The sequence below is a fragment of the Ornithorhynchus anatinus genome, chromosome 8, assembly GCF_004115215.2.
Source record: "Ornithorhynchus anatinus isolate Pmale09 chromosome 8, mOrnAna1.pri.v4, whole genome shotgun sequence".
Taxonomy (NCBI): domain Eukaryota; kingdom Metazoa; phylum Chordata; class Mammalia; order Monotremata; family Ornithorhynchidae; genus Ornithorhynchus; species Ornithorhynchus anatinus.
In genome coordinates this window covers 65,335,938-65,361,774 of record NC_041735.1, presented here as the reverse complement: position 1 = coordinate 65,361,774, position 25,837 = coordinate 65,335,938, and the positions used below count along the sequence as shown (strand labels likewise).

At 48.3% G+C, this 25,837-nt stretch overlaps 1 protein-coding gene across 5 annotated transcripts in view; it reads right to left on the bottom strand.

Moving 5' to 3' along the window:
* ETV1 (ETS variant transcription factor 1) overlaps window positions 1–25,837 on the bottom strand; it is a 124,140-nt gene that overhangs the window by 30,260 nt on the left and 68,043 nt on the right. For all 5 annotated transcript variants that reach the window (XM_029070567.2, XM_029070568.2, XM_029070563.2 and 2 more), the window contains one exon: window positions 17,113–17,360. In XM_029070567.2, coding sequence (XP_028926400.1) covers window positions 17,113–17,360 — 248 coding nt within the window. The remainder of the gene's footprint in view (window positions 1–17,112; window positions 17,361–25,837) is intronic.

Here is a 25,837-nt window from a genome sequence, read left to right as displayed (position 1 = left end):
TTTGAGAATGCGGCCTTCTCATTCACTATACATTAGGAATCCGGCACAAGCCATTAACGGTGTTGGGTTACAGGCCGGAGAGCCAATGAGCATTAATCATTACGGCAAGTCTATCGGCAGAAGCGGCAGCTGGGGGAACATTACACCCTTCGGCTCCGTATAAATGGACATTCCAGGGGCTGTGAGCCCTTCCCCCCGCCCTCCCACCACCCTCCATTTTATGAATGAAACTGCAGGCTGCCCCGAGTCCATTCATAGAAGAGCAGAGCTCACGGGCTGGGCCCCTAGGGATCGATCGGTCTTGGGGGAAGCTGATGGGATCGGTTTAAGACAGCCCACGGCCTTCCGTTACTGATTTAAAATGCAGCCCGTGTCCGTGTGACCCGTGTTAATGTACAGAGAGTAAATCCAGACAGGGCTCTCAACTCTCCAATCAAATCACTAGCCGGTGTCACTTACTGTAACCGGAGACTTGGAAGGCATTTAAGGACTTCTTAGAAAACCCGGAGTCGGGGCCCGCGGTTTTGGCCCTGGGGACTGGGCAAATATCAATCGATCGATCCGGAGTATTTAACGACTGTTTAGTGTGTGGAGAACGCTGTACTAAGCACTTGGGAGGGCACAGTACAATAGAGTTGGCATAGAGGTTCCCTGGAGACAAAGAGCTCACAGTCTAGAGAGGAAAAAACAAACCAAACCATAAAAACAAAGAAATTTCGAATGGTACTTGGGAGTACCTATCCCTGTTAGAGCACTGAAATCTCTGGAGTCACAGCACAGACAAAAACAGATTTTTTTGCAGCTCTGAATGACCCTCACCATCCAATCATTCATTCATTAGGTCGATCGTATTTACGGAGAGCTTACCGTGCACTGTACTAAGCGCTTGGGAGAGTGCAACAGAACAATACACAGGAACATTCCCTGCCCACAGAGAGCTTACAGTCTAGAGGGCGGGGAGACCGACATTAATATAAATAAAAGACATTACAGATCTGTACATCAACGCCACTGAGGTATCTGCTGAGCACTTACTACGTATCAGACATTGCACTAAATGCTGGGGTAGATATACCATAATCCCATCGGATGCCATCTCTCTTTCCCACATGGAGCTTCTGTCTAAATAGCTGGGAGAACAGGTATTTAATCCCCATTCTGCAGATGAGGAAACTGAGCCACGAAAAGCAACGTGGCCTAGTGGATAGAGCACAGGCCTGGAAGTCAGATGGTCCTGGGTTCTGAACCCTACTACACCACTTGTCTGCTGTGTGACCTGGGGCGGGTCACTTTACTTCTCTGTGCCTCAGTTACCTCAACTGCAAAATGGGGATGAAGACAGTGAGCCCAATGAGGGACAGGGACTGCGTCCAACCCTATTACCTTATATAATAATAATAATGTTGGTATTTGTTAAGCGCTTACTATGTGCAGAGCACTGTTCTAAGCGCTGGGGTAGACACAGGGGAATGAGGTTGTCCCACGTGGGGCTCACAGTCTTAATCCCCATTTTACAGATGAGGGAACTGAGGCCCAGAGAAGTGAAGTGACTTGCCCACCGTCACACAGCTGACAAGTGGCAGAGCCGGGATTCGAACTCATGACCTCTGACTCCAAAGCCCGTGCTCTTCCCACTGAGCCATGCTGCACCCCAGTGCTTAGTATAGTGCCTGGCACAGAGCAAATGCTTAAAAAATGCCACAGTTATCATAAAGTGAAGTGGCATGCCCAAAGCCACACAGCAGGGAAGTGGGGGAGCGGTACTACAACCCAGGTCCTCTGACTCCCAAGCCCGGGCTTTCTCTACCAGACTAGGCCGCTACTCCAACAAACAGGCGGACGCTGTTCTCTCCCAGACGAACCCACCGAATTTCAGAGATAGACAGCCCTGCCCATTCCCCAGACACCGGCGGGGTTACGGAAGACGTTCCTTCGAGACGCAGAGACCAAATCGCTCTCCGGTCTCCGCTTCAGCGTGGGAGGCCTCGTCGTCAATCCGCGCCGCTGGGTTTTCCAAGCCAACGCCACAGGGAGCAAACGGCTGCTGAGCCACGGAGTCGGGCCCGAACGGGACGGATGCGTTAAACGGGAACTTCCAGAACCTCATTTCTAGTACGCAGAGCTCTCTTTTGGAGACTGTTAGCCTCAGGTGGAAGAGGGACTGCATGCGGCCTGATTAACTCGTATCGACCCCAGGGCTTAGAACAGTCAACAGAGGTTCAGAACTTCACTAGTCTGTTCCCAAACTAGTGTCTGAATCTTACGCTTACCTATCTGGCCTCTGGCCTGGCTCGCCCTCCCTCCCCATATCCGACAGACGTTACTCTCCCTCCCTTCAAAGTCTTATTGAAAGAGCATCTCCTCCAAGAGGCCTTACTTGACTAAGGCCTCATTTCCCCCCTTCTCCTACTCCCTCTTGTATCACTGTTGCCTTAGATCTATCTGCTCCCTTTATTCATTCCTTCCTCAGTCCCACAGCACTTACATCCATATTCGCCATTCATTCATTTATATTAATGTCTATCTCTCCCTCTAGCCTGTAAGCTCGGTGTGGGCAGGGAACGTTTTTACCAACTCCGTTATCCCATACTCTCCCAAGGGCTTAGTACAGAGCTCTGCACGCCGCAAGCACTCAAAAAAACGATCAACTGATTGACTGAACAGTGCTCGACATGGAGGACTTCAAAATACCATTATTAAAAAAAAAAAATTGTTGGTGACATTAAAGAAAATGGTTCATGCAGTACAAGGGGTCCGAGGGATCGGAAGGAGTTCTTCTGTTGGGGATGACGGATGAGACTAGACTGTAAGATAACACAACCCTGTTTCATTATACTCTCCCAAACGCTTAGTACAATGCTCAGCACATAGCAGCGTGGCTCAGTGGAAAGAGCACGGGCTCGGGAGTCGGAGGTCATGGGTTCAAATTCCGGCTCAGCCACTTGTCAGCTGTGTGACTTTGGGCGAATCACTTAACCTCTCTGTGCCTCAGTTACCCCATCTGTAAAATGGGGATAAAGACTTTGAGCTCCACATGGGACAACCTGATCACTTTGTATCCTCCCCAGCGCTTAGAACAGTGTTTTGCACATAGTAAGCGCTTAACAAATGCCATCATTATTATTATTATTATCATTATCAATTGCCATCAAGTTGTTTCCAATTCACAGAGACTTTTTGGATTCACCCATAGAGCTTTTTTGGTAAAACGTGTTTAAGACGTTTACCATTGCCTTCTTCCGCACAGTACAATCTTAAGTCTCTGCCATTGTCTTTGATCAAGACTTTAATCACTTGATCAACCGCCTATGACTCTTTCCCACGCCGCAGCTGCCCGGCACAGGTGAATCGACAACATCTGACGCTTCGGCTTAGACCTTTACATTCCGGGTATCCCCGACGAGAGAATACCTCTCCACGGCGCAGCTCTAAGCTTCGTCAGCGTTCACAGACTCTCCTGCCACGCTAAGGCGTTGATTCATAGGAGAGCTGCATATAGCAGGTGCTCAATAAAGACGATCGCTTGATTGAGACAGGCACCTCTGTGGTGAAATTGATCACAGGACAGTGACTGTACCTTCCTCATCGCTTCCAGCGGTAGCCTCACACTCTCCCTCTCTTCCGAAGCTCCATCCCTCTTTCCGTCTGGCAGATCGCCGCTCTCCCCACCCCCCAAACCCTTCTGCAAACGCTTCTACTCCACAATGATTGCGAGGAAGTGCTCAATAGATATGATTATAGGAATGATGATGACGGTATTTCTTACGTGCTTACTCTATCAAACACTGTTCTAAGCACTGGGGTAGAGACAAGGTGATCAGGTTGGACGCAGTCCCTGTCCCACGTGGGGCTCACAGTCTTAATCCCCATTTTGTAGTCAATCAAATTTATTGAGAGCTTACTGTGTGGAAGCCCCTCTCAGAGTCAAACCTGGAGAGTTTCCAGGACTCTACCGGTCTTGACTACGGGAGGGAGAATCGAACAGAGGCCCGTCCATTCCACTCCTAGCTTGGCCAGTGGCTGGAGAGTGGCAGGCCGTCGGCTCCAAGTCAAAACTCACCCGTGCTGGGCAGCAGCGGATTGGGAGAGAATCGAGGGCGGAGACTCAAATTCACTGCGTGGAAGGAAGCGATGGTAAACCGCTTCCGGATTTTTACCAAGAAAACTCTACGGATACACTACCAGAACACTGCCGATGGTGGGGGGGAGGGCTCTGGGAGAGATGTGTCTATGGTGTCACTAGGGGTCGGAGACGACTCGACAGCATAAGACAAGACTGTGTGGAAAGCCCTGTAATGAGCGCTTGGGAGAGTACAAAAGAACAAAAACAGACACATTCCCCGTCCACAACAAGCTCACAGTCTAGAGGTGAGGGAATTGAGGCACAGAGAACTGAAGTGACTTGCCTAAGGTGACCCAACAGACGAGTGGTGGAGTCGGAATTAGAACCCAGGTCCTTCTGACTCCCGGGCCCGTGCTCTATCCGCTAGGCCACTCTGCCTCCACCAAGTCGACACTGCACCAACATCAGGGTAGGGACCGATAGATGTGAAATAAAAACCTAGGGAGAATCGACCCATCCATCAATCATACTTAATGAACGCTTACCATGTGCAGAGAGCTATACTAAGGGCTCGGGTGAGTAGGATGTAACAGAAGCGCTCTCGCCATTCGGCTGAGGGCCGAGGTGAGAGAAGAATACGATAGGAAGCGGGGGAAGGGAGTTCCCGGCTGAAACCTGAATGGGGAGGAAGCTGGGGCACCTAGCACTGCCAGGTGGAAAGAGAGAGAAAGAAAATCAAGCGAGTTGGAAAAGACAAGAAAATGGCGTATTACAGAGCGGTGCTGGTGAGGCCGGGGCCGGATCCCTTGGGGGTGAGCAGCCGTTTGACTTTCTTTCTCTAGAGCCGAGGCAGGTCCAGCTCTGTCTCCCTGAGGGGCAGTTGGGCCCAGACCGCCTCCTCCAAATCTGTTTTCTTCACAGCAGCAGCAGCAGTAGCGTGAGGAGATGTGACTGATGCTAGTCCGTGTCCAGACCTGAGGAGCTGAGTGAGGGAGGCCGCATCGGGTCCGGTGTTTTCCGGAATCGCAGGCCTCCTGGGTCTATTGGGTTTGAGGCGAGGGGCTGGTGGCTCTGGGGCCCTTCAGATGCGGCAGATGTGTCCTATGCTGTCTGAGTCACTCCTGACAAAGGCAGTCGACCCAAGGACCCCTTCTTCCCTCCATGACCTCCATCTTCAGTGAGTCTTTCTTCAATGACTCCTTCCCCACTGCTTTCAAATATGTCCATCTACCCCTTATTCGGGAAAAAAAGAAAAAAAAAGCTCCCTTGACCTCCTGACATCCCCCCATTTTCACCCCATCTCCCTCCTACCTGTCCTTCCCCAACTCCTCTACATCCTCTCATCCAGTTCTCTCCTTGTGATCCTCCAATCTGGCTTCTGCACCCTTCACTTCATGGAAACTGCCATCTCTACGGTCACCAGTGACCTCCTCCTTGCCAAATCCAACGGCCTCCACTCCATCCTAATCCCCCCTCCAACTCTCGGCTTCCTCGGACACTGTCGATCACCCCCTGGGCTTTACCGACACCGGCTTCTCCTTCTTCTATCTCTCTGGCCGCTCCTCTCAATCTCTTTCACGGGCTCCTCCCCTGCCTCCCACCCTCTAAATGAGAGTGTTCCTCAAGGTTCAGTTCTGGGTCCCCTTGTATTCTCCAGCTACACTCATTTCTACAGAGAATTTATTCACTCCCACGGCTTCAACTATCATGTCTACACATGTAACCGCACTTAGATTTGCACTCTTTATTCACTCCACCTTCAGCCCTACAACACTTTGACACCATCTCCACCCTTGTACTGTCTCGTACATACTAATTTACACAGACTATTAATTACTCATCCAACTACCCACCTTTCCATTCTTTTTCCTCCTATTTGTAATTGTGTCTGTCTTCCCCCACTAAAGCTTAAGCTCTCTAAGGCAGGGATCATAACTTTTACTTCAGCAGGCCGTCGAATGACAGTGATGAGTATTATAGCATAATTAAGCAATGACCATATGCCAAGCCCCTTTACTAGTTCAGTTTTGGATGCGTCATCCGGCAATGGGATTTTGGTCCTAGATATAGCAAGCCTCAAAATCGATTTGACTCCTCTCCACCTCCCAACATTTCTAATACATTCCAGATGGAGGTGGTTTCCGAAATGCCGACAGGAATAACCGAACCAAGGTGAATATGGGAAATTTTCCAAATCGATCCATGGACAACGTTTCCCGAGCATAAGTTGATAGACACAATCCTCAAGGAGCTTACACTCTACTGTGAGCAGAGCACCGTAAAATAATAATAATAATAAATAACTATGATACTTGTTAAGCGCCAACTATTTGCCAAGCACTGTTCTAAGCACTGGGGTAGATAATGGGGTAGACACTCTTCCCCCATCCCAGCCCCACAGCACTTATGTGCATATCTGTCATTTTATTTATTTGTATTGACGTCTTCCTCCCCGACTATAGACTGTGAGCTCGTTGTGGGCAGGGAATGTCACTGTTTATTGTTGTATTGTACTTTCCCAAGCGCTTAGTACACTGCTCTGCACACAGTAAGAGCTTAATAAATACGACTGAATGAATGAACACAAGTTAAGCAGCATGGACACAGTCCCTGTCCCACATGGGGGCTCCCGTTCTTAATCCCCATTTTACAGATGAGGTAACTGAGGCCCAGTGAAGAGAAGTGACTTGCCCAAGGTCACACAGCAGACATGTGGCATAGCTGGAATTAGAACCCAGGTCCTCCTGACTCCCAGGCCTGTGCTCTATTCATTAAGCCACACTTGGTAGATTACAATGCAGTTTGAAGACTGATCTCAAAGAGCTCACACTAAAAGCAAGAATCCTCTCTCCCACCGGCAAATCTAAAGTCACAGGAACAGCAGAAACAAAAGCAGATTTGAGTTATTTACGATACAGTTGGGATGGACGTGACTGTCAAACTGAAGTCGGCAGGCTCCCTTTGGCCCGGCCTCTCTCCTCTCATTTCTGTCATCTGTTTCATGTAACGTCTATCAACAATTCCCTCCTACCAAAATCAATCTGAAAATGGATTGCCCAAGTTTGGTCTCAAAACGTAATTTCTTTCAGACTGTTGGAATACACACATCCTATATAATGTGACCGAGTAACCAGAACCAGATTTCGCGACGACGTCAACGTACGCAGAGTTGACGATCAGAATTTCAGAGCAAAACGGTTACAGCAAACTTCCATTAAGATGTCCTTAGCTAATTTCAGGTTCCGGATTTGGTAGGGTGGTTTTTTTGTTGTTGTTGTGGTTGATGTTGCTGAGTTTTTTGTTTTTTTTCACGATTTTTGGCCAACTCTGGGTATAATTTTAGAGAGTTATATGTTTCTCTGACTCATTGTCTATAAACATATAAATCACTGCCCTATGCTGCATTTATACAATTCCATGGGAGGGAGAGAAGAAATCATCATTCAGCGAGGAATCATCGCTCCGGTCTCAGCCTATTTCCTCCTTGTCAAACATATACTTTGGGGCGTGTTGTGAGCTCTGAAAAGCAAAGAGAAAGGATTGTGCACCGCCAGTCTACAGGAAGTAAAGGGAAATTTGGAAGAGGGCTCTGTCCAGTGGAATATCTCTTTTAGGTCCAGAACATATCTTACATTTTGAGACTCACCCCAACGCTACCCTACTTATGTCCATATCTCAATTTAAGTTGCTTCCTGTAATTTACTGTGATGTCTGTCTATCCCACTAGGCTGTAAGCTCCTTGAGGGCAGGGATCGAAGCAGCGTGGCGTATTGGATAGAGCACGGGCCAGGGAGACAGAAGGTCATGGGTTCTAATCCTGGCCCTGCCACTTTCCTGCTATGCGGCCTTGGGAAAGTCACTTCTCTGTGCCTCAATTACCTCATCTGTAAAATGGGGATTAAGACTGTGAGCCCTACGGGGGACAGGTACTTCGTCCAATCCGATTTGCTTGCGTCCACCCCAGTGCCCGAGTGCCCTAGTATAGTGGTTCTTTACCAGGTTGCCATGATCTTTTGGCCAAAGATGTCTACAAAGAGACGAAGAAAAGAACCATCAGGGATATTCTGACCAGGCAGGGTAAAGGTTACACGGCAGGTTGTTCAAAACTCAGATTAGAATTTAATCCAAATCCCAAATCCCCTTTCAAAATAATGATGATAATAATAATAGTACTTGTAATATTTAAACGCTTACTATGTGCCTAGCACTGTACACTAAGCACAGGGGCAGATATAAGGTATCTACAAGTCCCTGTCCCACATTAGGCTCATAGTCTTAATCCCCAATTTACAGATGAGGGAACTGAGGCACAGAGAAGTGAAGTGACTTTACCCAAGGTCACACAGCAAACAATCGGAGAAGCTGGAATTTAAACCCAAGTCCTCTGACTGCCAGACCCGTGCTCTTTCTACTCTGCGATGCTGATTGATTATTGATTGACTGATGATCCATGAGCCTGACTCTGCGAAATAATCACCCCCCCCCCCACACACACACATCATTTTTCCAAGTTTTGGGACTGACTGAAAACTCGAAAAGTCTGAATAAAGGATAACGTGAAAACCATAAACGTAGGCCTGACTGGTTTTTGTTACTGGAGAGGGAAGCTGCAATTAACATGCAAGGTTCAGAGGTCAAAAGAGGCCACCTGCCCGTGCTCTGATGTCCCTCCAGTCTGCTCAGAAGATGCAAGTCAAGGGCCCGCCACTCTAACACACTTCACTTGAGCTGAAGGAACCGCCCTCTTTGACCTCCCAAAATAGCTCCGTTTATTGCTCTCACGTGTTGATAATAAACAATTGCTTCTCTAGGAATATAAATAAAGACCTACAATCCCTCTAGTGTTTCAAGATAAACAGGGTTGGACCCCAATAGCAAGAATCTCAGGCAAAAATCCCTCCTTGGCTCCGTCTCTAACTCTTCTTTCTAATCTGTCGCCCTGACCGAGAAAGAGGAGGAACAAAGCTGACCACTAAAATTGATTGATGGTCCTGTGAACTCTTCAAGAGAAGGAGCGTGGGCCTGCGAGTCAGAAGGACCTGGGTTCTAAGGTCGCCTAAGTGACTTGCCCAAGGTCACAAAGCAGACAAGTGGTAGAGCCTGGATTAGAACCCACAACCTCAGACTCTTAAACCCATGCCCTTGCCTCTAGGCCACACAGCTTCCCCAATACGTAACAATAATATGTACGCCCTGTGCGGAACAGGGACCGTGTCCACGCTGATTATACTTTACCGATACAAGTCCTTTGCATAGTGTTTGGCACAGAGTGAGTGCTTAATAAATGCTATGATTCTTGAGTCAAATCAGTGGTTCTTCCAGGCTGGAATCTGGTCTCCAGCAGTGGCAACAAGATGATCAGACTGCAAACTCCACGTGGGGTGGGGTGGCATCTGACCTGTCTTGTAATAATAATTATAATATTGGTATTTAAGCGCTTACTATGTGCAGAGCACTGTTCTAAGCGCTGGGGTAGATACAGGGTAAACAGGTTGTCCCACGTGAGGCTCACAGTCTTAATCCCCATTTTACAGATAAGGTAACTGAGGCACAGAGAAGTTAAGTATCTGCCCCTGGGCTTAGTACAGTGTTTGGCACATAGTAAGTGCTTAAAAATATAATAATTATAGCAATGATAATAAGAATAACCAAAACAACTGCTTACGGTGCCTTCGGTAATCATCCGCTAGTGGGTTTTTTTTTGTTTGTTAAGTGCCTTCTATGTGCCAGTCTCTTCGCTAAGAGCTGGGGCAGATATAAAACTAACCTGGATAGACACAGTCCACGTCCCACGTGGGGCCCACGGCCTTAAATAAAGATGCATCTTCTAAGCACCAGAACTGCTCCCGCTTTAATCTTTAACCTTCCTTCTTATAAACTCACCCTGAACCCATCATTCATGAATTTTGCTAAATCCTTCCTGAAACTACTCCTATTTTCAGCCCAGCCAACTTCCTGTGGTGACGAATTCCAAAGTGTGCGAAGACGTGTTTCCGTTTGCTCGTGTGAAGACCACCACCCCAAGCTTCAGCTGACACCCTTTACTCTTGGAGTGGTGGGATTCGGTGAAAAAAAAAAAATTGCATATGAAGCTGGAGGATCCTTCTCCCTTTCAAATCCGCAGCTCTTCCCATCTTCCAAGCCCTTCTGAAAACACATGTGCTCTTGGAGGTCTTCCCAGTTTATGTCTCCCAAAACTCTCAATCGTCACTTCTGCACCACGTAACCACTTCAATTCTCACACGTTCCAGGGGTCCTTATGCACACACACGTAAACGCTAGCTCACGTACGTGACTTACGTTTTGACTTCTCCCCCCCCCCCGTATATTTAGCGTCTGTCTCCCCCTCTAGATTGTAAACTCTTTGAGGACAGGGATCAAGTCCATTGATTGTACCGCACTCTCGTGAGAGTTTAGGACAGCACTCTGCACAGAGTTGGTGCTAAATAAATACTAATGAGGCACTGATTGATTGGAATTGGTAGACTGACTTAGCACTTCCCACAGTTCCAGGCCTTAATGCAGCACACAATAAGCCCTTAAAAATATAATTATTACTACTAAAACGGATCTTGATCCAGGCCCAGAATTAAAACTCATAATGATTACAAGTGATATGAATTCGGACTAAAACAATACTAATTAATCTTACCTAATCTGGATACAGTTTCATGTTAGTGAATATGAGGTGTTGCTATTATTGTCATTATTATTAGGATCATTTTGATGAATTAATTAGTTAATGTTGGCATTTGCTAGGCGCTTACTATGTGCAGAGCACTGTTCTAAGCACTGGGGTAGATACAGGGTAATCAGGTTGTCCCAAGTGAGGCTCACAGTCTTAATCCCCACTTTACAGATGAGGTAACTGAGGCACAGAGAAGTTACGTGACTTGCCCACAGTCACACAGCTGACAAGTGGTAGAACCGGGATTCAAACCCACGACCTCTGACTCCCAAGCCCGTGCTCTTTCCACTGAGCCACGCTGCATTAAGTGCTTGCTATGTGCCAAGCACTGTACTAAGCGCTGGGTAGATACAAGATATTCAGGTTGGACACAGCCCGTGTCCCATATAGGGCTCACAGTCTTAGTTGAGGGACTAGGATTTAATTCCCGTTTTACAAACGAGGAAAATGAGGCACAGTTAAGTGAAGTGACTTGCCCAAGGTCACATAGCAGGCAGGTGGCAGAAACTGGATTAAAAGCCAGGTTCTCTGACCTCTAGGCCCAGGCTCTTTCCACTAAACCACGCTGCTTACAATTCTAATTAGTCGATCCATCATTTCCATGTAATAATTAATAGCATTTACAGTCAATTCCGTGTTTCACTGGGGAAGAGTCATCCTGTGTTTACAGCAGGAACCCCAGTTTCTATAAGAATAATGACTGTGGTATTTGTTCAGCGCTTACTATACGCCAGGCCCTCTACTAAGTGTTGGGGCGGATACGAGCAAATCGAGGCAGAGTCCCTGTCCCACATGGGGCTCCCAATCTCAATCCCCATTTTACAGATGAGGTGAAGTGACTTGCCCAAGGTCCCACAGCAGACAAGTGGCCGAACCGGGATTAGAACCCACCACCTACCGACTCCCAGGCCCGGGCTCTATCAACTACACCATGCCGCTTCTCTATAAAAAATACCGTGAAGAATCCCGGAACTCCTTTAAAAGATTCTCAACAGGAACGACGGATGGCTTTCCAATTCCCTTTTGAAACGGCCTTACGAAAGCTTATTAGTATTGCTACAAAGACCCATGTAAAATATTTTCCAATATGCTATTTGTTCAACATCAAAAGATGAAAAAGGAAATCAATGATTCAGTGATAAATACATTAGTTTTCCTAAGGGGTTATTTAATGTACTCTCAGCAAGGATGGAAAAATGATTGTTTCTGGGGAACAGATGGCTACAAGACAAAATATCTACAGATCACAGTTGCTGACTGCAATTTATGGAGTGTACAGATGTGTCAACTTAAATGCTGCGATTCTTTGGCCAATAAAATACTTTTTGATATTCACAGTTTAATTTTTCACTACTACAGGCCATCCAGTTTTTACAATGGAACCAAGCAGGAAAAAAAAAAATGTCTCCAATCTACCTAATTATTCACTTCCACCAGAAACCACAACTTTGCTACACGGATGGCAGAGATGTAATGGACTTGCCGGGGTCTCCTGGGGCCTAGAATTAGGCATGATCTGGGCCCCACAGAATCCCGGTTCCAAGTCTCATGGCCGAGAAGATACTTCCCCAAGAGCTTAGTACAGTGCTCTGCACAAAGTAAGCACTTAATAAATATGATTGAATGAATGAATTAATTAATTAATGAGAGAAATGCCAAAGCAAAGGAACTGCTGATGTGAGTCTGGGCTGAACCAGAGGCCAGTGATCTGACCCCAGATCCCTTTCAGGGGTCAGTTGGTCAATCGTATTTACAGAGCGCTTACTGTGTGCAGAGCGCTGTCAATTGTATTTACTGAGCGCTTACTGTGTGCAGAGCGCTGTGAGCGGAGGTCCTTACTGGCGCACACACAAAAAAAAACTCATGGGCGGCAGAAACCACAACTCCCAGAGCCCCTGGGGCCACTGGCCACCCTCTTTCCATGAGCTCTGAACCTCTTAGCGTTTGGATTGGGAAAATCTCCGGGCCGGCACGGCTTCGGGATGCCTGGACGGGTCCAGCTGGGCCCAAGATCGCCAACACTTTCAACACTCGTCGCTGCCAGAGGGAAACAGGAGACGTTTGTTCACCTTGCTTCGACATTAAAGACCCGCTTTTGTACTCTAAAATGATAATTCTGAAAAAAAAAAACCACCCCTGAAATTTAAACTGTTGCTAAAATGCAGAGATGCGTTTTATAAGCCAAATCTTTTTTTATTTCACAAATGCAAAAGTGTTTTCCTTATCTCTCTTTAATTAGGAACATAAATAGCTGTTCTTGCAGAAAATGGAAGGGGCGAACAGAATCTGAACATACAGCCCCATTTCACTTGCGGCACACGAGCAATGGAATCTGATGGAATTTTACCATCCCTCGCCCCAGCCACGCTAAACAAGCACCCTGACACAGTGAAAGACTACGCCCTTGAAGTTTTGCAGTCTCCCTTGCCAGTTTTTCGACTGATTCTTCCATAAAACACATTCGTAAACTCAAATTTTTTTCAAGTATTTAAACCAGAAGGACACCATTTCAAAAGACAGAATTGGAGGGCAAGTTATTTATAGGTCTCACATAGACACACACACATTTAGCTCATTTGAAGGTCAAGCCTAATGAGCTCCTTTTAATATTAATTTTTAAATGAATTATTGAGATACATCGGCTGGGAGGGTTCTGAGAAAATTCTGAGAAGATTTAAAGGAGCCCATTCGTTTAAAACGGAGAACTCAGCACTCTCGGATAGTTCAGCAATAATAAATTCACCCAGTTGAATACAAATTGGAAAATGCATCGATCCGGACGTTTAATAAAACTCAAGTATAAGCCAGAAGCACTGACCCATTCCAGTTTTTTGTTGTCGTCGTTTTTTAGCGGTATTTGTTAAGCGTTTGCTACGTGCCGGGCACTGAACTGAGCGCTGACGTAAATACAGAGTTGTCAGGTTGGACACAGTCCCTGTCCCACAAGGGGCTCGCAGTCTTAATCCCCATTTTACTGATGAGAGAGATGAGGCACAGAGAAGTGAAGTGACATGCCCAAGGTCACGCGGAAGACAAGTGGCAGAGCGGGATTAGAACCTAGGTCCTCATGACTCCCAGACCTGGGCTCTATCCATTAGGCAACACTGCTTCCCTTCAGCAGATCGAGAGTTCAGTGAAGTTGGTATTGAAATAATATTAAGAAAAACAATGGTATTTGTTAAGCACTTACTATGTGCTAAGCACTGAGGTAGAGACACATAGGTAGTTATGACACAGTTCCTGACCCATAGGGGCTCTAAGTAGAGAGGAACGAATTCTCATTTTATAGTTGAGGAAATTGAGTCCCACAACAGACAAGTGCCAGAGCCAGGATTAGAAGTCGATTCTTCGGACTCCCAGCCCCATGCCCTTGCCACAAGACCGCGCTGCTTCTGGAAAAGTGGAAAGTAAGTCTGGAAAATACAAAAGCACCTGCTTCTCCTCAAATTACTTCCAAATGCCTTTACTCCCACTTCACAGGACAACGCCTCCATCCATCCGGCCTAAATTAGTTTTGTTCTCCCTACATCGACGCTTGTGAATTATGGACTGGTGAGAGTTTTTATAACTGTCTCCCATGTTAGACTTTGTGCCCCGGGTGAGGAGGAATTGTGCCTTGAACTTTCATTCCCCTTGAACTTCCATTCCACTTTCTCAGAGAAGAGAGCACTGCGCTCGGCGAATACCCAGTAAACACCACTACTATTGAATCTTCCACCCGTCCCCAACTCAATCCTGAAAAGCAGAGCCAACCCTGAAATCTGCCCCCGAATTCCTTTCTACGAGGTAGCTTCTTCACCTATCTATAGGTGATGATTAGATTACTTTTTGTCCTCTCTCAATACACCCTAGTTTCACACGCTCTGTTCCTCTCGCACCTTGTTTTTTCAATCATCTCTCATGTTCTCATCTCTCTCAGCTGACCCTTTGCCCCCGTCCTCCCATCTGCTTGAAACCCCTGTGCCCTTCACATCTGAGAGGCCACCCCTCTTCCCATTTCCCAAGTCTTAAAAAGAAAAAAGACACGTCCTCCAGGAGGCCTTCCCTGATTAACGTCTCATCACTTCACTCTACCTCTAGACTTCAGCACTTCCACGTCATCTCCGCCTTTGGTTACTCACTCTCCCCACCCCTACAGTGCACTTTTGCACGCTGCTTTCCTCTAACTGTATTCTATTTTAGTGGCTGTCTCCCTCCCGAGATGGCAAGATTCTCGAGCGCAACGATCATATTTACTAGCTCAATTGTTCTCTTCAAGCATCAGGTGTAGTGATCCGCGCAAAGGAAGGGCTCGATCAATACGACAGAGTGACTGATAACTCACAGAAGTCATGACAAAACCGAGTTGACGGTTCTGAAGACAGAAGAAACTTAATCACGGGTCAGAGCCACTTTAAACAGTCGTAAAGTTGGCCACCTTCCTCTGAAGCATTCATCCTCTAGACTCTAAACTCACTGTGGGCACGGAATGTGGCTACCCAATCTGCTATACTGTTCTCTCCCAAGCTCTTAGAACAGTGCTCTGCACACAGTAAGCACTCAGTCAATACGATTGACTGATCAGTTGTCAGTCCAAGAGGAAGAGCAGCTTCAGTGGAGCTACAATCTATTAATCCATCGATGGTACAGAGATTCCTTCAACACAGAGAGGCTTGAAAATTCAGGAGTCACTGAGAAAATGCTACCCTGAAGTGACAAAAAACAAAAAAACCTTCAGGTGAAGAGCCCTTCCACGCTAAGCGGTACAGACTCGAGTGGGTACTTTGGGAAGAAAGCCCTAATTTATCCCTTGGAAAGCCCAGATTGAGCTAAGAATAAAATGGATTTCCACCAGTCTTTAGCATCCTAAATAAAGGATGCCGTGGTGCCAAATCTGTGGTAAAGTTGTTCCATCTGTCTTGTGATATATACACCTGGGGAGATTTCTGAAAGTAATAATTATGGCATTTGTTAAATGCTTACTATGTACTGAGCACTGTTCTAAGCGCTGGGGTAGATACAAGGTAATCAGGTTGTCCCACGTGAGGCTCACAGTTTAATCCCCATTGCACCTAACTGGATGCTACTTGAAAAAAATGGCCCCTCAAACATAGTTTTTTCAGACTACCATTGGAAAAGTGTACTTCATTTAGGTCATCAGGCACAAATGAATGTATTCCTAGAGCAAAGCAAGGACCCCAAACCAAGAGACCACCCTACAAAGAGGCAGAGCACAACTAAGGAGTGGAAATTTTGTTTGACTGGAGAAGAAGCTGACACTGATTGAGGGCTATGGAGAATCGCATCATGATCCAAGGCAAACATCTAGCTCCTCTCACTGGTTTTCTACACTTTAAGGCCTTGTCCAATAGCATTTCTGGAAAATGACAAACCTTCACTTGGTTGGAGCTACCACGCTATCCAGATCGGACCGATTATATTTCCTGAAACACGATCTCGAACAACGTTCTGTTCCCAATTGCTCAGGTATCGACAAACTTGGACAAACCTCCAGAGTTGAGACGAGGGTTCTGGGCCAAATAGACATTCCTAGGTGGACTGGAGAGATTTCGTAAAATGACCAGCACGGAGGATGCCGTAATCGACTCTGTCATTCCTAGAAACTATCCCACTCCGAAAAATGCAATTCTTCACTGGCCAAAAACACCACATTTAACACCTTTGATGCGTATCAATCAAATCCAAACTCGCATTTGTAAGTTCGCTGTGGGCTGGGAAGGTGACTGCCAACCCTGTTGTATTCTCTGAAGGGCTAGGCGCAGTGCTCTACATATGGTAAGGGTTCAATCAATACCATTGATAACGACGACAGACTTGTTCGGAGCTCTCTGAATTAAATGACTATATACTCTAGCCCGAAAGCTTCCTCTCCAGACAGCAAGATCCACGTATTCAGGGAACAAGTCTACCAATTCTACTGTTCCGTACTCTCCCCGGCACAAAGTACAGTGCTCTGCACACAGTAAGAGCTCCCTTTATTCACCCCTCCACCCCCCAGCTCCACAGCACTTATGTCCATATCCGAAATTTATTTATATCAATGTCTGTCTCCCCTTCGAGACTATAAGCTCGTGGTGGGCAGGGAACGTGTCTGTTTATTGTTATACCGTACTCTCCCAAGCACTTAGTACAGTGCTCTGCACACAGTAAGGGCTCAATAAATACGGCTAACCGAGTGACACTCAGTAAGAATCACGGAGCGATACTGATTTCAACAGGGATGACCACGGGTGATTCCGCCAGTCGACACGTAACGAAGATCGCTTTGCCACCGAGACGCGGCACATTAAAAAGTACACCGACGTCGGCCGAACGATTCGCCGACACCATCTCGCTCAGCCGAGATCACACGGTCACCTACCTGAATCGTACGCAAAATCTCGGGGTTCCTGTTTAATCATCAGCGGAGGGGGGAAGCTTTGGTTGGCAGCGTTGCCGACCACGGTGCTGTGTTCATAGACTGGATCGTGGTACTCCTGCTTGAAACCTTGAGGGGGGAAGGGGATGTTGGGCTCGGACAACTGGCGCTGATACATCGGACGTCCTTCTCTTGCCATGGTGGGCAGAGGCGGAAAGGAATTGCAAGGTTCAGAGAGTTGGCGACGGAATCTAGGACACAAGACGAGAGACGACGGATGAAATGCACACTCCAAGACAAAACTGGAAAATCGGAGCGTCGTTTTTGAAGGCTAAGTTGGATACTTGTTCAAACGGAAGTCAGTCAGTTGTATTTATTGAGCGCTTACTGTGTGCACAGCTCTGTATTATGCGCTTGCGAGAGTAAGATATAACAGTAAACAGACACACTCCCTGACCACAACGAGCTTACAGTCTTGAGCCCCAGAAATGGGTACGTCACGTCCTCTTCCGATGATTCCAAAGGCTCCAAGGATTTGCTAAGATTCTTTAGTTTACTCAACTCGAGAAGTCTAGACTGAGAGCTCATTGTGGGCAGGGAATGTGCCTGCTTATTGCTTTACTGTACCCTCCCAAGTGCTTAGTACAGTCCTTTGAACACTCAAAAAAAAAAGACTGAATGAATGAATGAAAGTCAACAAGTCAAAGTCGTTGTGGCCACACGAGAGTCGAGGTGCAGATGGCTTAAATGTAAACGGTTCACTCTTGGATGGAAAGGAAAGGAAACAAGAGAAGCAGTGTGGCCGAGTGGCAAGACCACGGGCTTGGGAGTCAGAGGACGTGGGTTCTAATGCCGGCTCTGACGCTCGTCTGCTGTGTGACCTTGGGCAAGTCATTTAATGTCTCTGTGCCTCAGTTACCTCATCTGTAAAATGGGGATTAAAAACTGTGAGCCCCATGTGGGACAGTCTGTTTACCTTGTATCTACCCAGCGCTTAGAACAGTGCTTGCCACCTAGTAAGCTAACAAATACCACCATCATTAGTATTATATCAAGACCAGATTAATGCAGGGGCTCAAGATGGAAGCCCAGACCTTGGGGTAACCCCCCCACCGAGCACCCCACAATGTGAGAAGCAGCGTGGCACAGTGGAAAGAGCACGGGCTTTGGAGTCAGGGCTCATGAGTTCGAATCCCAGCTCTGCCACTTGTCGGCTGTGTGACTGTGGGCGAGTCACTTCACTTCTCTGTGCCTCAGTTCCCTCATCTGTAAAATGAGGATTAAGACTGTGAGCCCCACGTGGGACAACCTGATTCCCCTGTGTCTACCCCAGCGCTTAGAACAGTGCTCTGCACATAGTAAGCGCTTAACAAATACCAACATTATTATTATTATTAGCTTCCCCCAGAGGGAGCAAATATTCCCCCTTTATCCACCCCCCGTCCTGCAACCTGGTAGCAGAACCCCATCCCCTCCCGGCAGAAGAGCCCGTTTCCAGAATTCCACGGGATTCCGATTGGCAGATGGAGTGGCCCGTCCTCCGGGAAGGGGGAGGGACACAGGGAGGCGACAGTGGGGAAGGGGAATGGGAAAATAAGGATGCAGGGACCAGTCGGGTGAGGGCGATGCAAAAAGAAAGGAAGAGACACTTGAAAGTCCACATGGAAAAGGGTCACTCAAAGACAACAGCTAAGAGGTACAAGAAATCGAGTCTGGATTTTAAAGAGAAAGGCGTTGGAGGGATTACTAGACTCGAATGTCTTCATCATGACAGACGGTTCAGAGATATTAGATGACACCGTGGTAGGAGCACACATGGATGAACTAAAATGCAAAGAAAAAACCCCAAAAAACAAAAAAAAAACCAGGACTGGGTGACATTCATCCAAGAAGCAGCACGGAGAGGCAGTGTGGTCTATTGGATAGGGCGTGGGACTCACAGTCGGAAGGACCAGGGTTCTAGTCCCAGCTCTGCCACCTGTCTGCCGGGTGACCTTGGACAAGTCACTTCATTTCTCTGTGCCACAGTGACCTCATCTGCAAAATGGGAATCAAGACTGCGAGCCCCATGTGGGACAGCGACTCTGTACAACATGATGACACCGTTTCTACTCCAGTGCTTAGAACAGTGTCTGGCAAATAATAAGAGCTTTACAAATTCCACTATTATTATTTCCTTTATTATTATTATTCTTCATCAGGTTATGTACCCCAGGAGGATAGAAACACTGTGAAGGTTGGATTATCATTATTGTAAAGGTCCATGCAAGGCCCACTAAAGTCATCAGGGAGTGAAAAGCCACCTGCGGAGAAGAGGATTTACTGTAGTCGAGAAAAATCATGAAGGGTGTGGACAGGAGAAATCAAAATGTTATTTATCAAATTCCACAACTGCAGCACTAAGGGGCATCCATTGGACCTTGAAGACATTAAAAACGCTTCCATCTCACAGATCAGAATTTCATGTGACAAGGTGTTTGTCAAGAAATCATCTACTAGACTGAATTTTTTTTTTTTTTTTTTTTGCTCCACACTCAGAGAACTACAAAATGTCACATTTCTCCAAATCGCTTTACTTCCCATAAAACATGGAACTGCATGACCCAGTTCCAAATAGCTGGAAGTGGCTTGGATGAAATACCTATCGCTGCACAAACGGAAACAGACACTGATGAACACTGGGAAACAGCATGGCCTAGGGGAAAAAACCCAGGCCGCGAGGTCAGAGGACCTTGGTTCTAATCCCGCCTCCACCGCTTGTCTCCTGTGTGACCTTGGGCAAGTCACTTCACTTCCCTGTGCCTCAGTACTCATCTGTAAAAGGGGGATTAAGATTGCGAGCCCAATGTGAGATACGGACTCTGTCCAACCCGATTGGCTTGTATTCCCTCTCAGTGCTTAGCACACTGCCCATTCATTCATCCATCCATCCATCCATCCATCCATCCATCCATCCATCCATCCATCCATCCATCCATCCATCCATCCATCCATCCGTATTCACTGAGTGCTTACTATGTGAAGAGCACTGTACTAAGCGCTTGGAATGTACAAATCGGTAACAGACAGAGACAGTCCCTGCCCTTTGACGGGCTTACAGTCTAATCGGGGGAGAGAACATAGCGTTTAACAAATAGCACAATTATTATTATTATTATTATTATTATCATCACTACTATTTTATTAGTTAGCATAGTGGAATGAGAGGCGGATGCAACGTTGACTTCGTCGGGGGTGACGGGTTTGGTAAATTCTGGGTCCTCTGAGGTGGGCAGAAGATGGCGGAAAGTCTGGGTGCCCGCAAGGGGTAGGGAAGGCTAAGAGGGCTGTGAGACAACTGGATCAAACCATCCACGATAATAACTACTTGTTAAGCTCTTACTACGTGCCACACGCTGTACTGAACACCAGGGTGCCTATGAGGCAATCAGGTCGGACACAACCATCTCCGTCTCCCAGAAGAGTACAAACCCACTAATAATAATAATAATAATAATAATAACGTTGGTATTTGTTAAGCGCTCACTATGTGCCGAGCACCGTTCTAAGCGCTGGGGTAGATACAAGGTCATCAGGTTGTCCCACATGAGGCTCACAGTCTTCATCCCCATTTTCCAGATGAGGTCACCGAGGCACCGAGAAGTGAAGTGACTTGCCCAAAGTCACCCAGCTGACAAGTGGCGGAGCCGGGATTAGAACCCCTGACCTCTGACTCCTAAGCCCGGGCTCTCTAGAGAAGCAACGTGGCTCAGTGGAAAGAGCACGGGCTTGGGAGTCAGAGGAAGTCACTTAACTTCTCTGTGCCTCAGTTCTCTCATCTGTAAAATGGGGATTAAGACCGTGAGCCTCACGTGGGACAACCTGATGACCCTGTATCTACCCCAGCGCATACAACAGTGTTCTGCACATAGTAAACGCTTAACAGATACCAACATTTTTTTGTTTTCCACTGAGCCACGCCACTTCACTACAGCTTTTATAGGCTGCCCCCCGGGAACCTTTAATTCCATCACTTTCCATACCCGCAAAAACCTGCCTGGGTTTCACCTAGGAATAACTTCAATCTTCCGACAGGCTTCACAGAGCTAAGGAGAGGAGCGACTAATGATCGTTCTCAAAATGTCCCCAAGGTAGAAAAATGCCAGAACGCTTTACGAAGTACAAGGGCGACGGCAATACACGTTCACCGTTTTTCTAAGCCCGTTTCGGGTCTGCTTCTCCAGACTGCAAGTTCTTTATGGGCAGGGAACGTGTCTACCAACTCCGTTGGATTGTACGGCGCTGGCACACAGTAAGCGTCCAATAAATCTCCAAGATGGATGGATGTGTTAGGACTCTCTGTGAGCGTCACCGGTAACTCCCTGAATACGGAAACCTCTTACAGGAGGGTCGATTTAGAAGTGAGAGAGTTCTAAGAATGCTCCAGCTTGGCTCTCGCCTCCATCTAATAATGTTGGTATTTGTTAAGCGCTTAGTATGTGCGGAGCGCTGTTCTAAGCGCTGGGGGAGATGCGGGGTCATCAGGTCGTCCCGCGTGAGGCTCACAGTTGATCCCCGTTTTACAGATGAGGTAAGTGCGGCACCGAGAAGTGAAGTGACTCGCCCACAGTCACACAGCTGACAGGTGGCAGAGCCGGGAGTCGAACCCATGACGTCTGACCCCGAAGCCCAGGCTCTTTCCACTGAGCCACGCTGCTTCAGCCTTACTGAAGGCCCATCTCCTCCGAGAAGCCTTCCCGCACTAAGACCTCCTCTCCTCCCACCCCCTTCTGTGTCACCCTGACTTGCTCCCTTCAATCATCCGTCCCTCCCAGCCCCAGAGCCCTCATGCGTAAATCTGTAGCACGGCACGGCTGATAGAGCACGGCCCGGGGGATCGGAAGGTCACGGGTTCTAATCCCGGCTCTGCCACTTGTCTGCTGAGTCACTGGGCGAGTCACTGGGGAAGCAGCGTGGCTCGGCGGAAAGAGCCCGGGCTTGGGAGTCAGAGGTTAAGGGTTCGACTCCCGGGCTCTGCCACTTGTCAGTTGTGTGACTGTGGGCGAGTCACTTCACTTCTCTGGGCCTCAGTTCCCTCATCTGTAAAATGGGGTTGAAGACCGTGAGCCTCACGTGGGACAACCTGATGAGCCTGTATCTACCCCAGCGCTTAGAAGAGTGGTCTGCACATAGTAAGCGCTTAACAAATACCGACATTATTTCACTTCTCTGTGCCTCGGTTACCTCATCTGTAAAATGGGGATTAAGATGGTGAACCCTCTGCAGCACAGGGACTGTGTCCAACCCGCTACGCTTGCATCCACCCCGGTGCTTAGCAGAGTGCCCGGCGCAGAGTAAGCACTTAACAAATATTATTTTAATGCATTTATCAATTTAGATTGATGTCTTTCTCCCTCTCTAGACTGTGAGCTCACTGAGGGCAGGGAATAGGTCTATATATTGTTATATTATACTCTCCCAAGTGCTTAGAACATAGTCTTGCACACAGTGCTCGATAAATACGACTGAACGACTCAATGAATCTAGCCTACCGGTAGGTTCTCACCCGCCCCTAACTCTCCCATCCCACCTGCACCCGCGGAAAATCAACTCAGAACCCGGGGGCCGGTGAGACGCCTCCGCAACACGTCACCGCCCTCGTCTCTCCCTCCCTTCCTTATTTCATTAGCCAAAAAAAAAAAAGTGGAAATGACCATCAGGAACCGGGAAGGAGTAAACCAGAGAACTGAGCCTTGAAGTTAAAATAAGAAACTCCTTGACCCGTGGAGCCTCAAAGGATATTAAAAGACTGCAGACTGTAAGCTCGCTGTAGGCAGGGAATGTCACCGTTTATTGTTGTACTGCACTTTCCCAAACGCTTTGTACGGTGCTCTGCACACAGTAAGCACTGGATAAATACAACCGAACTGAATGAATAAATGACTGATGTTAATGAACCCAGTTGAACCAAAAGCCTCATACGGAACTGGGTCGTGTATCTGGACGAGGAAATGCGATTCCTTTATCTACTTTTATTTATTTGTATATCTGTTCAGTTATCTATTTATTTTTGTAGATTAACGTCCGCCTCCCCCTTCTAGACTGTGAGCTCACTGTGGGCAGGAATGCGTCTATTTGTGGTTATATTGCACTCTCCCGATTGTTTAGTACAGTGCTTCGCACGCGGCAAGCGCTCGATAAATATGATTGCGTGAACGACCGAATGAATGGTTCCTTCCACTCCTTTTCGGACCAACTGGACTCTCCAAGCACCAGGAGATCCTGAAAGTTCTTCAAACCGCTCCCTCTGAATCTCTGAACACGGCAGAGGACAGAGGGAGCCAGGAGCAATCCGTCGAGGTTCACTGAATCGTATTTATTGAGCGCTTACGGCGTTCAGGGCACTGTACTGAACGTTTGGGAGAGTACGATACAATAATGAACGGACGCATTCCCCGCCCACAGCGAAGCCGATCACGGACTGAGAGTGGGTGAACCCAGGCTTCCCGAGGCCGGGTGAAACCGGGAGCCAATCGGGCAGGGGTCCGGGAAGAGATGAGGGCCGAGAGGAGGAGGAACAATAAATTACGGTACTTGTTAAACGCTCGCTATGTAATAATGTTGGTATTCGTTAAGCGCTTACTATGTGCCGAGCACTGTTCTAAACGCTAGGGTAGATACAGGGGAATCAGGTTGTCCCACGTGGGGCTCACAGTCTTAATCCCCATTTTACAGATGAGGCAACTGAGGCGCCGAGAAGTTAAGCGACTCGCCCAAAGTCACACAGCTGACAAGTGGCAGAGCCGGGATTCGAACCCATGACCTCTGACTCCAAAGCCCGTGCTCTATCCACTGAGCCGCGCCGCTGCCACGCGCTGTTCTAAGCACTGGGGTGGATAGAGGTGAATCACGTCGGACTCGGTCCCTGCCCCACACGGGGCTCACGGTCTTAATCCCCATTGCACAGATGAGGTAACTGAGGTCCAGAGAAGTGGTTTGCTTAAGGTCACACGGCAGACAGGTGAAGGCGCTGGGATTAGAACCCGGGTCCTTCTGACTCCCAGGCCCGGGTTCTAGCCACCAGGCCACGCGAGCGGTCCATCCCCGAGCCCCACCCCGGGAGGGAGGATGGGAAGAGGCCGGGATCAGAGTGTACCGGAGGACGGGAAGCGGCGTGTTGGCCCAGGAAGCACCGAGCTTTCCCAGAGCCGGGCAAGACGCCCACTCTGGAAAAGAGAACGCGGGGAAGGGATCGCTTCCATCCCGGCTCCCGGGGAAGGTCGGAGCCGTGCAGCGGAGCGATTGGCACTTCTTGGCCGGAGCCCTCCTCACAGACATCCGGCGGCCCCCGAGGTCCGGCTGAGCCCGGACAGCCGGCCCTCGGCTCCCGCCGCGCGGAGGGGAGGGGAGGCGGGGGAGAGACCCCCGCCCCCGGCCTCCCGCCGTCGAGTTCCGGGCTGGCTGCCTCCGCATCTCGGCCTCGGGTCTTCAAGTCCAGAAATCAAAATGGATTTGGCCCCCGAGGGTGTCAGCTGAGGGGAATTCTGAGCTAATGCCTGGCCGGGATCTTCTCTTCCAACAGGGATTCACCTGTTCGGAGAGAGAGAGTGACAGGCACGGCAACCCACGGTATTCCACGGTATCCCGCGGGGTTCCAGAGCATCCCAGGCCGAGGAGCCGGTTTGGGACGACGGAAGGTTTGGAACTGTGGGCTCCAGGGGAGCGGGGGAGTGGGGACCCTGTGGGGGGAGGGGGATTTCTTGCCCACCCCCACTTCGGACCTACACAATGCGTGTCTGTTTAATGGCCCAACCCTGCACTGCAGATCCGCTCCCCTGTATTTACGGAACTGTTTACACAGATGCGCACATACCACTGAGGTCGGCGATGGGAGCGACTCCGGGGAGGGTGACGAGGCAGAGAGGAGGAGGAGTTTGAAAAGAATACCGAAGAGCTTTCACGGTGAAAACTGGGGTGTAAAATTTTGAAAACCTCCCCTCAGGCCCACATTCACGCAAGAGACGCTTCTTAGCCATCTTTCCTCCCGCTCGATCAAAAGCGTTATAATAATAATAGTAATATTGGTATTTGTTAAGCGCTTACTACGTGCAGAGCACTGTTCTAAGCGCTGGGGGAGATACGGGGTCATCAGGTCGTCCCCCGTGAGGCTCGCAGTTAATCCCCATTTTACAGATGAGGTAACTCAGGCACAGAGAAGTGAAGTGACTCGCCCGCAGTCACACGGCTGACAAGTGGCAGAGCCGGGAGTCGAACCCATGACCTCTGACTCCCAAGCCCAGGCTCTTTCCACTGAGCCACGCTGCTTCCCTACAATGTTGGTATTTGTTAAGCGCTTACTATGTGCAGAGCACCGTTCTAAGCACTGGGGGAGATACAGGGTCATCAGGTTGTCCCACGTGAGGCTCACGGTCTTCATCCCCATTTTACAGATGAGGTCACGGAGGCACAGAGAAGTGAAGTGACTTGCCCACGGTCACACAGCTGACAAGTGGCAGAGCTGGGATTCGAACCCGTGACCTCTGACTCCCAAGCCCAGGCTCTTTCCACTGAGCCATGCTGTACTTATCGATTGGAGGTCCTGAACCATGCATCCTGCCTGACTTAATTCCTGTAGATTGGAATTCTGGACAGGAAGGGAATACAGCAATTGAAGTTGCTTTCAATACTGACCCCCTCCACGGGGACAGGGAGATTTGACGAACGCTTCCCGGTCGTGACGGTCCATCGG